This window comes from Hyperoodon ampullatus (assembly GCF_949752795.1).
Source record: "Hyperoodon ampullatus genome assembly, chromosome: 3".
Lineage (NCBI taxonomy): Eukaryota > Metazoa > Chordata > Mammalia > Artiodactyla > Ziphiidae > Hyperoodon > Hyperoodon ampullatus.
Genome location: NC_136916.1, coordinates 134,224,926 through 134,242,405, shown reverse-complemented (window position 1 = coordinate 134,242,405; position 17,480 = coordinate 134,224,926). Strand labels below are relative to the sequence as shown.

General features: G+C 37.4%; 1 protein-coding gene and 1 pseudogene across 2 annotated transcripts in view; one reads left to right on the top strand and one right to left on the bottom strand.

Moving 5' to 3' along the window:
* Positions 1-85: 85 nt before the first annotated feature.
* The window catches only part of WDHD1 (WD repeat and HMG-box DNA binding protein 1), a gene marked incomplete at both ends in the record, with an annotated part of 59,183 nt that continues 41,788 nt past the window's right edge, over positions 86-17,480 (top strand). Inside the window, 6 exons of the mRNA XM_079700646.1 lie at positions 86-162; positions 8,610-8,721; positions 13,147-13,298; positions 13,970-14,081; positions 14,258-14,308; positions 15,298-15,393. Of these exons, the coding sequence (XP_079556772.1) occupies positions 86-162; positions 8,610-8,721; positions 13,147-13,298; positions 13,970-14,081; positions 14,258-14,308; positions 15,298-15,393 (600 nt within the window). The remainder of the gene's footprint in view (positions 163-8,609; positions 8,722-13,146; positions 13,299-13,969; positions 14,082-14,257; positions 14,309-15,297; positions 15,394-17,480) is intronic.
* On the bottom strand, positions 6,868-8,439 carry LOC307050838 (Krueppel-like factor 17; annotated as a pseudogene). The gene is made up of 2 exons: positions 8,433-8,439; positions 6,868-7,962 (listed from the first exon to the last, which is right to left on the bottom strand). The product of its transcript is annotated as a Krueppel-like factor 17 (transcript).

Sequence of the window (17,480 nt, the reverse complement as noted above, 5' to 3'; positions counted from 1 at the left end):
CTTCTTCCTGTTCAGTCCCCGGCTTTCCTGTCCTTTAAAATAACACTGACTTTTATAAAACATTTTCAGATAGGTAAAGGAAAAAATGCCTGCTACACAGAAGCCGATGAGATATGGGCACACAGAGGGACACACAGATGTCTGTTTTGATGATTCTGGGAGGTAAGGTATTTTGAGAAACAAAAAGAACGTTTCAGGTGTGAATGTTAGAACAGTTGTTCTTGTATGTCATGTAAGCAGTTCTGCCTAAAATTACTCATCCAGATAGAAATAAGGTTGATATCTAAAATGGCACATAAATGTTCTTAGATTTACTGTTTAATTCGGACCAGCATGGCAGTTTTAGTATATCAGGAAAGCCAACGAGTGTGAAATCTTACTTCCAGAGGAGTTGGAATGATATGAGCTTTCCCCCACATTTCCCCTTTGTTCACTTCCTTTCTGCATCTCACATTATCAGTTATTTTGTCAGAACGGTAGCTGCCTGCTTGTCAGATTTAGTGGCCCGTTCTAACTTTTCGGTATTTTATCCTCCCTTGCCTTTTGTGATGCTCTTCCCTTTTTAAAATTGTTTTTAACTTTCTGACAGCTTTTTTTTTTTCTAATTTATTTCCTCTGCTTGATTCCTAAATGGTGATATTTTCTCAGGGTTATTCTAGTCCCTGTGGAGGGGTATAATCAATAAACAATCTGTGCGAGGAATAGAAAAGAGTTTTATTTGAGCCAAACTGAGGACTATAGCCCAGGAGACATAGATTAAAGAAGCACTTGAATTGCATTCTGTCGAACTACAAAATGGGGGAGGCTTATAACAGCACAGACTGCAAAATTACATAAGTTGTTTGTGAGAATTATAATTGGAGTTGCAAGAAGTCAGGGTGCTTGTTAAGTAAGGATTAGGGTCCAATATGGTTGTCTAGTTATAAGGGGAGACCTTGAGACCATAAGGTTGCAGTTGGCAGCTGCTCTCAGATATTGTTTTGAGAACAGCTTGGTGGTATCCTTGAGTATGATACAGTTCAGAAAATTCAAGTTCTCAGTAATGCAGGAACGTGTCTAACACTGTATCCACAATGGCCTCCCAGCTCCATTATTGAATGCCTGAACTGTAGTTACTCCTTTTTGATTTTTAAGTGTATTCTTTTCTTTTATGGTTAAAGCAGGTGTGTGGTGTATGTTTGACAGGCCATAAGACAGGCGGATCTAGTTAGCATAACATTTAAGTTAAATCATGTATAAGCCACAGTGATTTCCCCATACTTCAATATGTGAATATTTTTTCCATCATCCCTTTTGTCTTTCTAAATCCCATTCCTATGCAGTACTGTCCAGTTGTATGGCTTCTGCTGTCACTCCTATATTGATTCATTCATTGAACAAATATTTGCATGTCTACTCCACCGGGGCTAGAGATACAATAGCGCAAACAAAGCACAACCTTTTCCCTTATTGACCTTAAGGTCTTTGTAGATTGACAGACATGGAGTACAGATTAATCGCAAAAATAAATGTACATTTAGAATTACACTTAGAAATATTAAGTGATAATGCAGTGATAAGCATATGTGAGGGGAAGTTGGTCGAATTTGAGGAGGCAGGGAAGGCATCTCTGAGGAAGTGTTTCTTCAGATGAGATCTGAAGATTGAGTTAGACATTAAGAAGTATAAAGAGACAGGTGATGGTGGCAGTGGGGTGGTGATGTTGGCATTCCAGCAGAGGGAACACTCTGCAAAGTTCTAGTGGGGTTAGGGATCATGATATTCTCAAAGGACTGAAAGAAAGCTAGCCATGCTTAAGTGTAGAGAGTGATGCACAGATTGGTGAGAGATAAATTTGTGAAGGTAGGGAGTGGGCATCCTATCCAAGGCCTTCTTTCTTTATTAAGGAATCCTGTTTTTATCCTAAAAGCAGTAGGAAGGTATTAAAGATTTGAAGCAGAGAGACGTGATCAGTCTTGTTTTTGAAAAGATACATAGAGAATGAATTGGAAAAGGAGCAGGAATGGATGCAAAGAGACTATTGGGAGGTATCTGTATTAGTCCGGTTGAGTGTGATGGAAGCTTGGACTAGAGTAGACATGGGTATGGAGAGAGAGGATATATTCAGGAAATATTTAAGAGGTGAAATCAGTAGAATGGATCAGATATTAAAGATGAAGAAGAGGGAGGTTTCTGGCATAACATCTGCATTTCTGGATGTTTGGGGAAGTAATTGGCCATTAGGAGATACCTGAAACATTGGGAGAGGAGCATATTTCAGAGGTAGAACAGGGGATGGAGATGATGAGTTTGCATTTGAACCTAGTTAGTGTAAGATTTCTTTGAGAAATCCAACTAGAGATGTAGACAGTTAGATAAATGGGTCTAAAGATCAGAGGAGAAACTTGAGTTAGAGATAGAAATCTACATCTTCAGCTGATACCTCCTGGAATTCAGGATTGAGGTACTGGCTGAAAATCTGAATAGGGGAGATGTCAGTATACACGTGATATTTAATGCTATGAACTTGGATGAAACCACCTAGGGAGGGAGTGAATGTATTTTTAAAAAAAGCTTCGAGGGCTAAACCCTGGGTACTCCAGAATATTTAGAGATCAAGTAAGAGAGGGAGGATCCAGCTAAAGAGAATAAGAAGGGATGGCTAGAAAAGTAGAAAACCAAGACACAAGAATGGTATCAGTAAGCCAAATATAAAGTATTTTAAGGAGGAGGAAATAATAAACTATTGCAAATGCTGCTTGTAGTGATGTGGAGGCTATGGATGAGCTTGAGCTTTTTTTTTTTTTTTTTTTTTTTTTTAACAGAGTGTTAATAAAAGCTTTGTTGCAGTGGATTCAGGAGAATGGAAAGGGAGGAATTGGAGTTTTATGAGGATGACACTCAAAGAATGAGGGTAGTCGGATAGGAATGTGGAGTCAGGAAAGGTGATTTTTGTTTTAAGGGGAGAGAGATTACAGCATATATGTGAGTGGAGATGATCCAACAGAGAGGGATAAGCTGTTGTTAGAGTAGAAAGAGGGAGAATTGCTGGAGTGGTGTCTTTGAGTAGATGAGAGGAGCTATGATATAGTGAAAAGCAGGAGAGATTGGCCAAAGATAGGAACATGGTCAATTTTATAAGTAGAGGGAAGGAGCACCTAGGAGGAATAGGGAGAACATGTGAATAATATCTATAGATTGCTTCTGTATTCTGAGTGAAATAGGAAGTAAAGTCATTAGTCGAGAGTGGACAGGAGGTAGAGGTTTGAAGAAAGAGGAGTAGATATGAGATAGAGGGTTAGTAGAGAGGGAAAGTTGAATGGACTAAGAAAATGTAATTGGATTCCAGGGCAGGACTAAAGATCTAGTTCAAATTAGTGATCATGAATTTAAAGTGAGATCAAACAACCTGGTTATGTGTTTTCTCCAGCCCTATTTAGCTCTATAAGTGCAAATTTATTAATAGGCAGAGAGTTGGATTTAACCAGGGTTCGGGTTTTTCCGGGTAAGTATGACAAAGTGAAAGAAGGGCAAGGGATTCGAGAGTAATGCGAAGGAGTGATTTTAATGACAGACTATGGAATATAAACCAGATTAGGAGGGATGTGAGAATTTGAGGGAGTGAGAAACAGTGAAAGGTAGTTTCCATAGATTGTAGATCCTCATAGAATTTAAAAATTGTTGGAGTTAGGATATTAAGGGTATAAGATGAAACGATAAGTGATTAGGATGCTTGAAGTTGAGATTCTGAAGCAGTTGCATTGTTGGTAAAGACAAAATCTAGGCTGTAACCATGGGAGTCTGAGGTGGGGTGGAGGGCAAGATCGAGTGTCAGAAGGTTTCATCTACATAGTTATTGAAAATACTAAGAATTATGATAGGAATAGTGTTGTTAGAGAAGGAATAACAATGAGCCTTGTGCCAAAAATCTTTAGGGAACAAGGGGATTTCTCTTGAGGAATTTGTAGCTGGTCTGATGACAGTTTCAGGCCTTTTTTTTTTTATTGCGGTACGCGGGCCTCTCACTGCTGTGGCCTCTCCTGTTGCGGGGCACAGGCTCCAGACGTGCAGGCTCAGCGGCCATGGCTCACGGGCTCAGCCGCTCCGCGGCACATGGGATCTTCCCAGACCAGGGCACGAACCCATGTCCCCTGCGTGGGCAGGCAGACTCTCAACCACTTCGCCACCAGGGAAGCCCCAGGCCTTTTTTTTTAAAGAGAGAGTAGGGTGTGGCAGTAGAATGGAAGTGGTAATGAAGTGCAGGAAAGGCCCACCTCCAGATCCCAGAGGGATGTAGAAAAGAAATCAGCCACCACTTAAGAGGGCTGAAGAGGAAATGGTGTCCTCAGAGGAATGTTCAGAAAAAAGTTGATTTTGCTGGTGCCTGACGATGAATCTCATGAGGCCCAGTGGAAGGGTTAGGGAGGGGTGGTAAGATTAGGGAAAGAACATTGCTGTGGGAGGATGGAGGATCCAGATAGTGAGAAATGCCTTGGTAATCATTGGCTTCTTAGAGTTATGTCATAAAGAGGATAAAGGCATGATAGAATTAGCCCTTTGCTGGGACTTCCCTGGTGGTCCAGTGGTTAAGACTTCACCTTCTAGTACAGGGGGTGTGGGTTCGATCCCTGGCCAGGGAGCTAAGATCCCACATGCCTTCAGGCCAAAAAACCAAAACATAATACATAAGCAATATTGTAACAAACTCAATAAAGACTTTAGAACTGGTCCCCATCAAAAAAATTTTTTTTTAAAAATTAGCCCTTTTCTCTGAAACTTACTGTGGATTTCTTAATTTATCACCTAAGCCAGCACACCTTTGAGAATGGGGAGAAGGATTTCAAAATAATTAAAAGTACAGTTTCTTAAAAATTATTTTTTGATTGGCAAATTATTCTGTTTTGGTAGGTCTGTAACATATTTCTATTCAAAAACTATTTCAAAACAATTTTTCCTAAAAAAAATTTGTGACATTAAGAAACTTCTTTACATTGAATGTATAATCTAAACATTAACATAAGTAAAATAGTCATTCTTGGCACGTATTCATGTACTTTAATCAATTTTTTTAGTCTGTCTAACATGATGTAGCTGATATTTTTCTGAAAAATGTTTTTTTCACTATACTCATTTATTTTCCTTATAAAACTGGCTGTAGTCTTCTTCAGAGTTGCATTTTATGGTTAATAAATTTGAAGTGAGACCTTCAGTTAATTCTTTTCTTTATATCATAATATTTTTCAATGAGAAAACACTCTTTTTAGGTTCTCAATACCTGGTAAGCTTAGAGCAAATTCTACTAAATGGAAGAGTCTCAATTTTTTAAAATTTGCCTTACCTGAAATGGATAAATATTTCACCTTCAGTATTTTTACAGGTTCTGTCTTTTCACCTGTTTTTAGAATACCCTTTTTCGATAATTAGGCCTACAATATTTTTAAAGACAAAATTCATCAAGTAAGTTCTCTCTACTTATGACTCCCTTAAATGTTTCACAAATTTTAACCCTACTTCATTTCATTTTGGCACAGAACATAAATTTATATAATTAAAAAGAAGAGGTCTATCAAAAGATTCTTCCCAAAAGTCAAGATTTTCCAAAGAGCAATCACAGAATTTAAACATTAAATCATTCACCATTTCACCTTTTAATATACAACTTGTTCAATTCTCATTTGCTTCTGTAGAGATTAAATTTCAGTGTCTCCTCTGTATAAGCTCTGTTTTCTTTCTTTTCTTTTTTTTTTTTTTTTGCGGTACACGGGCCTCTCACTGTTGTGGCCTCTCCCATTGCGGAGCACAGGCTCCGGACGCGCAGGCTCAGCGGCCATGGCTCACGGGCCCAGCCGCTCCGCGGCATGTGGGATCTTCCCGGACCGGGGCACGAACCCGTGTCCCCTGCATCGGCAGGCGGACTCTCAACCACTGCGCCACCAGGGAGGCCCCCCCCTTTTTTTTTAAGTACCAATGTTTTATTTGGGTGATGCAAATGCAGAGCATTGAGAGTGAGAAAAGGGACTCGACGCAAGGAAGAATGGGAGGCAATGCCAGGTGATAGGTTGAGTCTGTTTCATGACAAGCCTGGAAGAGGCACAGAGGTGTGTCCACTGGCTAACTGGGAGGTCTCCCCACTGGGAGAAATGGTGTCTTGCACCAGTTCAGAAAAGGGAGGGAAGAAGAGGGAATTTATCAGCCTGGATTTCTCCCATCTCCCATTAGTCAAATGTTACCCTAGGAGCACTAACTCTTCCACATTCCTGGGTTGCTAGTGGCTACTTGAGGTGCCAGATCCCATGTCCTGTGGGGGCATTCCATCCAAGTCTGGAAATGATGGGAGGAGGCAAACTCTGGGCATGAGGCTGGTGAGTGCCGGAGAGAATCTGATTTTGTACATAAGATGTGTTCACAACAGTCCAATACTGTTTTTCTTTTACCAGAAGAGGGAACCTGACATAATGATCAAAGACCTTTCCCAAAGTCACATGGCTAGTTAAGTGGTAAATTCAGGATTTGAACATAGTCTGTCTCTGGAAACTGTCAAAGATCAAGATAAGGAACTTGGATTTTATGTAGCAGGCAAAGGAGAGTGGCTAAAGGGTTTCAAGCTGGGAGTGACATAGATAGAGAGCTTTTTATAAAGCTCCCAATCTACTTTGCTTCATCTTCCCATGTGGCTGAACTTGGCACAAAAGTAGGTGGCCCCAGAGATGTGAGGACACCCAAGACAGTTTTTGAGGAGCCCGACTAGGTCCAGAGCTATATGGGGTTCCACACTGTCTCATAATCTTTCTGTCTTCATCAAAGCCTATACCTACCAAAGAGACTAGCTGGTCAGAGGCAGGCAGGATCTGAGCAGAGAAGCCAAAATGAGGGGAAGAGCAGATTGACCTAAAGACCAGGAGCAGGAGGACCAGCCATACGTCCACTGTCAGCCGGTGGGTCTAGGGATGTTGGCACCCGCATATGAGTCCTTTGATGTTGCCTGAGATGGTCAGATCTCATGAATTGTCGGCTGCACTGGTCACATTTATGCGGTCGGTATTTGGTGTGTATCAGAGTATGTCTTCTAAGTTCATTGGAATGGAAGAAGGACCAAGTACAGTCTTCTCACATGCATTTATAGGGCCTTTCGCCTGTGTGTTTGCGTTGGTGACTCACGAGGTGGGAGTGCTTAGTATAAGCTTTTTCACAGTTCTCATAGTTGCAGCGGTAAGGCCTTGAAAGTGGGGTTCTCCTTCTGGGAGCCCTTTCTTGGGCCCCGGAGTACTGCTCTGCTCTCCGTGGAGCAGGTAAGGGCTGCTTAGGTAGGAAGGGGTCTTCCTGGGAGACTGGCTGGCTCACAAAAGAGCCCTGGGATTCCAAAGCCAGCAATAATGGGGATCCAGCTGGGGGCATCCCAAAGTTGTGGGGTTTCTAGGAGGCAACATCTGATCCAAAGAGGGGAGCATTGCCGGGGCCTCAGTGGAAGGCATGGTTGGATCCAATAATGTTTTAGGTGTTAAAGGCCCTCTGTTAAGAAGTTACTGTTGGGAGGCCAGAATAAGGCATGGTTCACATTCTGATGTGGGACATCATTGGGATTCCACTGGCAAGTGAGAACTGGCGGCCCATTGGGGGGCATCCTTAGATTCCCACCAAAGGTCGGGGCCACCCCTGGAATACTGGGCTCTCCTAAGGGCATCGCCTGGGGCCACTTGAAAGTCATCATTCCTGGCTGGGAAGGAGACATTCCCTGAGTGTAAATCATCTGGGAAGGAGTGAAAGTCACTTGAGGGTAGTAGCTCACGCCGTGGTCAGGCAGCGACATACTGAAGTGTGGCCCGATTTCACTAGCATTCTGCCTGGGTGCCTCAGCAGAGACCAAGGGGATCCTCTCCAGCTCTGTGCACTGAGGAACGTGTTGAATGCCTGATGGGCCATGATTCCAAGAGGTGTGCACTCCACTGCTTCTGGGAGATGAAGACACGTCCAAGACGACATTGACTTCTCAGTATCCTGAGTGGGAATGCTGTGGGCAGGTCTCTGTGAACTGGTGCAGAGCCACATGCCACTGGCTTAGGCCCTTGGCTCCCTGCTCCATCTTAACCTGGGATCAGTTTCACATCGAGACTCCACCATTTACCATTTTATTTTTGTATTTTATTTGCTTTTGTATGTGCCCAGAGAGGACACATACCGAATGAAGAAAAGCACTCAGAAAACGATTTGGGAGTTGACAGATAGCCATTTGAATAATCAGCTTTGGATAATTGAGCTCTTCCATTCATCCATTTATTCATTCAACATTTATCAAAGCTTCTATTTGTTAGAGACTACTTTGTGCTAGAGACACAATGGTAAGCAAAGTAGACCTGGTCCCTGTTGTTAGAGAGATTACATTCATTTTTCTTACATTGTTACAAATATATAAGGAACTTTATGCCAAGGAGAAACTGTAGAAAGCATAAACTTACCTTTCATTTTACAGAATAGGAAGTTAACAGTCCTTGTTATTGAGGTTTATGTATGTAAGATGAGGAAACATATTGGCTAATACCTTGATTTTATTAGAAAAGAGATAAAGTAACATTCCAAAAAAATTAATAAGCCTAAAACTGGGTGACTTTTTAACGAGTGTGTTTCCTTCACAGTTGTATTGTAACTTGTGGAAGTGATGGTGATGTGAGGATTTGGGAAGACTTGGATGATGATGATCCTAAGTCCATTAATGTTGGAGAAAAAGCATATTCATGTGCTTTGAAGGTATTAAAACAATTACAGCAATTGATATGAAATGATACTACCATGTGATGTTTTGTACTTGGAGAAAAATATTTTTATAGAAGTTTTGAATACAGATAAACTTTTTCATTTCTCTTATGAAATAATAATATTTAAAAATGTGTAATAATGCCATAATTTGCCCAAAACTTTTACAGGTAACATCTGAATGGTTTATTAAAGGTGATTAATGGATAGTAATGATGAGCCAATTAAAATATATGCAGGAAATTATACTTTATCTTTTAAGAGATTTAAATGTATCTTTTTTTTTCTTTGAAGGAAAAATCAGTGAAGGAAAACTCAAATTTTTAGCTCACTAATTCAGATAACTTGAGGAATTGTACTGGAAAAAAGGACTGTTTCATTAACTTTTTCAGGATATATACTTATTTCACATTTCTAATGTTTTATGTAAAGTAAATATAGGAATGAGATGTAGATTACTTGGAGAATGGAGATATGTTTTCAGAAGGACTTTGCAAACTAAGTGTCTAACCTTTTTATTTGTGATGAATTTTAATTTGAGTGTATTGTATTTAGATAGGAAAAAAACATCTTTCTACAGAATTCATATTTTTTTCAAACCCAGACTCATTAAGGTAGATGAGATGGTCTTTAGATACTTTAGATACTTTTTAAAAAATGGTCATATATAATGGAAAATGTATTCCTAGGAGAAAAAATATAAATGACTAATGTACATTAAATATGAGCTAAATCTCACTAATAAGCAAAGAAATGCAAATTACACAATTGGACTTTTTTTCCTGTAAGATTGGCAAGGATGAAAAATATTCCTGATCCCAGTAATAGTGAGGGCTTGGAGAAGTATTTTAAAGGAAAAACAACTCTTCTCCTGTGTTTCTCCTTTACTCTCACACTACCATGCTCACAACACTTCTGACACCAGATATATGGGGTTTTCCCCATATCAATAAGTTCTTTGCAATACTGGGTGTCCTACAATTCAGTTCAATTTTGACATTAACTGGAGTTAGCTCAGACCTCACAGGTTAAGCTCTCAGTCCCACAAGACTATCCCCCACTTCAGACACCAGTCGCGAGTATTAGGTCCCCAGATTACCTACAACTTGTGTTCAGCTTGGCTGCAAATGGGGAGTTCCATGACCCCCTCCTTGGATAAGATCATTTGCTTGAACAGCTCACAGAAATCAGGGAAATAAGTTTACCAGCTTATTACATAATAAAGGATACAGATGAACAGCCAGATGAAGAGAACATGGGGTGAGGTCTGGAGAATGGAGATGTGGAGTTGGGGTGCACCACCAACCTGGAAGCTCCTTGAACCCCATGTTATTGGGATTTTTATGGAGGCTCATCACATGGGCATGACTGATTATTAACTTCATTTCCAGCCTCTCTCCCCTTCCTGGATGATAGGGGTGTGGGGCTGAAAGTTCCAAGCTTCTGATCATGACTTGATCTTTCTGGCGGCCAGCCACCATCCTGAAGCTATCCAGGAGCCCACCAAGACGCACCTCATTAGAACAAAAGACATTCCTGTCACCCAGAAAGTTCCAAGGGATTTGGGAGCTTTGTGTCAGGAATCAGTCAAAGACCAAATTTTGGAACAAAAGTTGCTCCTGGTGCTCTTATCACTTAGGACAGTTCAAGGGTTTTAGGAGCTCTGTGCCAGGAACTGAGGGTAGAGACCAATATATATTTTCTGTTTCACAGTATTTTCACACAACAGTTGCTGGAAGTATAACTGATGAACTTTTTTTGGAATAAATTGATAATGATGTATCACAGTTAGAATGCACACAGGCATTTCTGGCTATTTACCCTAAGGAAGTACACACATTCATTTTTGTGGACAAGAATATTAGTAAAACCATTGTTTATAATAGCAAAAGAAGCAATTGAAGTGTCCCTGAATAGAGAATACATTTTATAAATTTTGGTAGTCATATAATGTAATACTATGCAGCCACTAAAAAAATGCGGGAGTGCTGTATACCTTCATTTGGGAAGTTGTTTACAATTAATTGAAAAAATGAAAAATAGAGTGTCATAGTCTTCTGTTTGTTAAAATAAAGGATTTAAGTACATAAATATTTATAATTTGCATATGTATAGAATAAAGTTAAAAAGACTTAACCCCAACATGTTAATGGATATTACTTCACAAGAGTAGGGAAACTCACTGTCTGCTCAGGACAGTTTCGTGTTTTTTTTTTCTACAATAAGTATGTACTGCTTTTGTATACGAAAAAGACTTTAAAGAGCTAAAAAATGAAAGTGGGCTTGTGGTAGTTTCCTAGGGCTACGGTAACAGGTACCTGGGCTTAGGATTTAGACATGTCTTCTAGGGGCCACTATTCAACTGACTACAAGGCTCATATTCAGTGCTAAAATGTTTGGCTTTAGGAATGGAGTTTATAATTCTTCAATGAAATGATGTTACCAAATAGCCATGCAAAGTTGACAATTTCATTTAAAGCATAATTGCTTATAAATACGTAAATACGTACTTTATGGATTCAGTGCTATAGGGAAGTACAATTAGGTGCTTTATTTGAGAACAAAGCAGAAAAAAAATCACCCTCCAAAATAGTGAAACTGGGATATATCAACATATTTGTAGGTAGTAATAGTTAACGCTTGCATAGTATTTTACGTTGTCTTTAACAAAGGTAAGGAGAGGTACGTGGAATTATCTCCATTTTATTCTTGGGAAAATCAGAGCTCAGAGGAAAGTCAAATGACATAGTAAGGAACACAGTGGGCCCAAGTCATCCTGTGCTGGGTTCCATTCCTCCCTATCCACCGGGGAGAAGGATAGTCTAACCAGATCCAGACCACAGCTCTGATCCTTTGCATGGTTTCTTTTTTTTAAATTTTTAGTAGTTGACACTATCAAATCACTGGTAGTGATTTGATTTCCCTGTAGATTTGTTTGAAAATGACTTCAAAGCAAGGCCTTTATTCAGGTCTCCCAGGTGAGTTAGTGCTGTTATATACTTTAACATTTTCACATGAATAGAGGGCTAGTTAAAGTTTTGTTAAAGAATTACCAAGATTCTTTACTAGAGCTAACTGAGGGTGCTTAGTATTCTACTAAGAAATCTGTCTGCGAAGTAAAGCACAGCCAAGGTTGCAAAATTTCTGTACATGCACACAAATAAATAGTTGGTGTTTCTGCAGTTTTGCCAAAGAACACTTAGCAGCATCAGTGTTGTATTGAGTTGGTTATAGCATTTTGTTGATTCTCTTCTGGTTTTTACATTTAAATTATTGTTAGCTTAACTTCAACATTATGAATTTAGTTTATTATGGATTTAATTATATACAGTAGTTGCAATGTAGGCATAAACAGTATTTTTCACCAGTTTTCCAGTAATTGAACTTGAAGGTGTTTATCACAGTTCAAATTTGAATCATCTATACTGTTATTTGAACAGATGTATACATTTCCCCAAATATTGCTATATGGTAACATGTCGTTGTATTACCAGGTTCTTTTCCCATTAGAATGGGAGAAGATGCTGTAGATAAGCTAAGGGTCCTAAGTGCACAAATACGGCTGAGACCTATTGCTATAGGGTAAAGTATGTTCATTAACAAACTTGAGTAGTTTGTTTCTTTTGGTAGTTATCATTTAATATAAATTAATAAGTTGACCATATGATATATCGAATTGTGTATGAGGTTGGTAGACTATGATTTAGTCCATCAGGACTTAATTCTTCCTGGGTAAGTAATAAAATTAAAGTGGTAGGGCAGATCCCTGACCTTTTATGATTCTTAGCTAAAAGCTGTGCAAAACAACGGTGTTTGGAGATCATTTTCGGATCCTAAAACTTTCTATTTAGTGTTTTTAAAACACTAAATAAGCACTGCGCTTCCACTGCAGGGGGCACAGGTTCGATCCCTGGTTGGGGAACTAAGATTCCGCATGCCCTGCAGTGCAGCCAAAAAAAAAAAAAAAACAGGAGCCATGGATTCGTGGATTCGCATTTAGACTTTACCCAATTCTGAAAAGACATCCAATGATTGTTTTCTGGAAACACAGGGCAATACTAATAGTGTCTATTGTGCTCTTCCCTCATTGAGATTAGCTATGTTTTCTTGTTCTGAGTCTCCTTCTTATGACATTTGGGAATCCACAAAAACACTGTTTAACTATTTTTCTTGCCAGAAGTACAAGAGAAATCAGAGGCTAAAAGTTTGGCTGATGAAGAGGGAATTAAATGTTCTAAAGGCAGCAAGTAAATTTTTCTTGCTAATAGCCATTTCAGAAAAATTATATATTGATTATTTTTCTCTTGACGTGAACTACATTTATAAGTTTTTTTTTGTTTTTTACCGGATTTTTAACTATGGAGAGACTCCCAATTAATTAACTAATTTTTGCCAATGTTTCTTTCATTTTTCTTTTAGAATGGGAAATTGGTCACTGCAGTATCTAACAATACTGTTCAAGTGCACACATTTCCTGAAGGAGTTCCAGATGGTATATTGACTCGCTTCACCACAAATGCAAACCATGTGGTCTTTAATGGGGATGGTGCAAAAATTGCTGCTGGATCTGGGTAAGGCTCTTTGATATCAGAAAATGAAATAATATTAGAACAAAATGGCCTCATTCATTGGATTCAGGGTAACATTTTCAGGACTCTGTACCTTCTTTGTTGTTGTTATTTAATTATTATATTCAAGTCTTCTTTCTGGTAAAGGTTTTTGATGACAAACTTGTGCTTCTTTGTGAATTGAGGTATATTGCTTTGCCGACAGCCTGCTCAGTAAATGCTGGAAAAGATTGGGGAAAGATGATAGTTGGATACAAAATTTTAAAAATTATTTTTGGTACAACCTAGACTGTACAATCAGGATTTTTGTTGTTTTTCTTGTTGCTTATTTGTCATAGGAAAAAAATGTAATTGGTGAATTGCTGAGTTGGAGTAAAAGGCATAATGCTTTTAAAAATGGTTGTGGCTGTAATTAGATTAGCAAATAATAGAAGCTTAAGATCTAACTAAGGAAGCCACTTTCTAAAAGTATTTATATTTTAACATATGGGAAATCTTGAGTTATGTTTTTAGCAACTTTATAGACCAAAACTAAAAGGTAATATGGGTGCCAAATTTCACATGTTGCTATAAAGAAATTATGGCATTTACTCATTACTTTGAAATATTTGGGTCATAGCTTTTGAGAGCCTTTTGTATTGACATTTATTGATGTACGTTACTCTTGTTCTTAGTGATTTTCTAGTCAAAGTTGTGGATGTGGTGGATTGCAGCCAACAGAAAACATTTCGAGGACACGATGCCCCTGTTTTAAGTCTTTCCTTTGACCCTAAGGACATCTTTCTGGTAATCATTTTTTTCCCCTCTCTTTTTGCATTTTTTGCGAATATGTTTAAAACTGTGAGAGAATTAGCAGAAAGTTTCACACAATTGTTAAAAGCCTCTTTAATTTATCAGTTGAACCAGTCTCCATATAGTATTATGGCTGTAACTATAGAGAAATCTATTGTTTTATTCTGCAGGCATCAGCTAGTTGTGATGGATCTGTCAAGGTATGGCAAATTTCAGATCAGGTAAGCTCATCAATTTGAATTTAAAACTTTTTGCCTATTTCCATCATATATTGGGCTTTACATAATGTATTATTGGACCAAATTAATAATTCTTCTTCTTCATAGTTTGTTTCTTTTGAGTAGCATTAAGTACTGGTTTTGTGATCAAATTCCCCAACAATCTAAGCAAAAGTAAATATGTTGAAGACTAATTGATTCTGTATCTAATCACAAAGGGAAATTCAATCATTATATATTTATAAGCTAACTACCATATGTTGGTCCCCAGATGTTGGGGATAAGAAAGTAAGGCATGGGCCACACTTGATTTGGAGAGTCACATAACTTACTCTGACTCAGCCTGGTAATAGCTTTAAAGGAGGTATGAAGAAAATGCTTTCTGGATTGGCAGAGGGAACAAGGAATTCTTCCTGAGGCAATCAGAGAAGGCTTGGCATTTCTAGGAATGATGTGGCTGATGAGAAAAACATCCCTCACAGATATGCTTCAGCTCACAGCCACAGTTTCTTCCCTCACTTTTGAACTATTTAAAAGGATTGACTTTGACACCTTAACATTTCGTAGTAGATCTCAAGTTTATTTTCATAGTTACTTTAAGATTTTAATGTATTGGGTTTTTTTTTTGTTTGTGTACGTTTATTCAGTGAGTATACTGTTTGCTTATTCTACATAGGAAATACTCCTATTTGAGTTAATTATTTAAGACTTGTGCTCTTTATAACTGTGAAAAACTTAAAGTAACTTAGGTAAATCAAATATTATAATTAGGTTAAAGTGAATTAAGTTGCTTTTTTCCAAGCTATCAGTTTGAAGAAACCACTTATTAAATGTACTCAGTGCTGCATATCTTTTTTTGGGAGAATTTTCATAAGGGGAAATAAATTTTCTTTTTTTTCATTTGGCATTTTATTTTTCATTTTTATTTATTTAAAAAGATTATTTTTCAGTCACAAGACTTACATTTTCTTTTTTTTTTTTTTTTAAATCAGACATGTGCTATTAGTTGGCCACTGCTGCAAAAATGCAATGATGTGATAAATGCAAAATCAATCTGCAGACTTGCTTGGCAGCCAAAAAGTGGGAAGGTGAGTAACTTTTATTTTGTTTTTTATTTTGTTTTGTTTTTTTAATATTTATTTATTTACTTCTTTGGTTGTGCTGGGTCTTAGTTGCGGCACACAGACTCCTTAGTTGTGGCATGCGAACTCTTCAGTTGTGGCATGCATGTGGGATCTAGTTCCTTGACCATGGTTGGAACCTGGGCCCCCTGCATTGGGAGCACAGAGGCTTAACCACTGCACCACCAGGGAAGTCCCTTATTTTGTTTTAATTATATATTCCAGTCCTTGTTATCTTTGTAAGAATAGATTTTTTAATTGTAACTATTTCATTTAGATTATAAATTTTAGAGCTCCAAGCAAATTAATTATTGAAATGCTGGAAGAAACATTTCAACTTTTTAAAGGTTCTTTTTTGAAGAGTACATTTGGCAGGAATGAATTGATTTTACCTTTTTCTTTACATTCATGTTTAATGGGACAACTTTGGAAACAGTCTTGTTATATCAACTCTTACTACTAGTGTTTAACATTTTGGAGGTACTAGCTGATACAGTTAGACAATAGAAAGATATGAGAGGTTTGAAGGAAGGGAAGGAGAATGCTCATTATTTGCAAATGCAATGCTTGTATACGAGGAAATCCCAAGAAAATCAACTGGGGGAAAATATTACTAATAAGAAAATTCAGTAAGGTAGTTGGAAGCAAAATTAATAGGTGAAACCTATAGTCCTATATATAAACAATAGCCATTTAGAAAACATGGTGAGAGAAAATAATGCACTAACTGTGAAATCAAAAAAGATTTAAACTTTTAAGAAAAGATAAAATAACTAGGAATAAACTTACCAAAAAATGTGAAAGAGCTATGTAAAGAAAATTTAAACATGCTACAAAGAAGAGTAAAAGAAGACTTAAATAGAAAAAATGTATCCCATTCTTTTTTGTTATTTATTTATTTATTTATTGAGGTATAGTTGATTTACAATGTTATATTAGTTTCAGGTGTACAGCATAGTGATTCAAAATTTTTATAGATTATATTCCATTTAAAGTTATTATAAAATATTGGCTATATTCCCTGTGCTATATAATATATCCAAAAGGATAAGCTAAAAAGCTTATTTATTTTATACATAATAGTTTGTGCCTCTTAATCCCCCACCCCTGTTTTGCCCTACCCCCTCCCTTCTTCCCATGGTAACCACTAGTTTGTTCTTTATATTTCTGAGTCTGTTTCTGTTTTGTTATATTTATTCATTTTATTTACTTATTTTTATTTTATTTTTTAGATTCCGCATGTAAGTGATAACATACAGTATTTGTCTTTCTCTGACTTATTTCACTAATCATAATACCCTCTAGGTTCATTCAAGTTGTTGCAAATGGCAACATTTAGAAAAACACATAGAAAAATATATCCTATTCTTAGAAATGAATTTTTGTTATAAAGATGTCAGTTCTTCCCTGAATTATCTATAGTTTTGAAGCATTCAATATAAAATATCAGTAAGATGTTTGGGGGGACCAAATAGAACTGATTCTAAAGCCATATGGAAAAGCAAAAGTCTTGAAAAAGAAAAGTGGTAAAGTCTAATTCAATCAGATATAACATTATAATGCTATGGGAATTAAAAGTGTGATACTAATTCATGAATAGACAGATATCTATTAAACAGAGAGATAGATCCAGTATATATGGGAATTTAGTGTATTATAAAGGTGGAGAAAAGGAGATTTAATAAATGTACTGGCAAAGGGCATGAATACCAGGGGGTGAGAATTACCAAGAACCATCTTGGAGACTTCCTATCACATGGTGAATCTCATTGTATAGGTATTTGCTGTATCATCTTTTTAACTTCTCTGTATATGTGAAAATTTCCAGAAAAAATTTATAAACTCGACAATATGAAAAGTAAAAAAAATAAATATTTCAGTGTCAAAGAACAAATGATAAACTGAGAAAAAGTTTGAAACGATATGACAGAGCTAATTGCCTTAATATTCAAAGAGTTCTTATAAATCAATAAGATCCCAGTAAAAAGATGAACAAGGACATGAGCAGACAGTGTACAGAAAAAGATACACAGATGGCTTTTAACATATGAAAA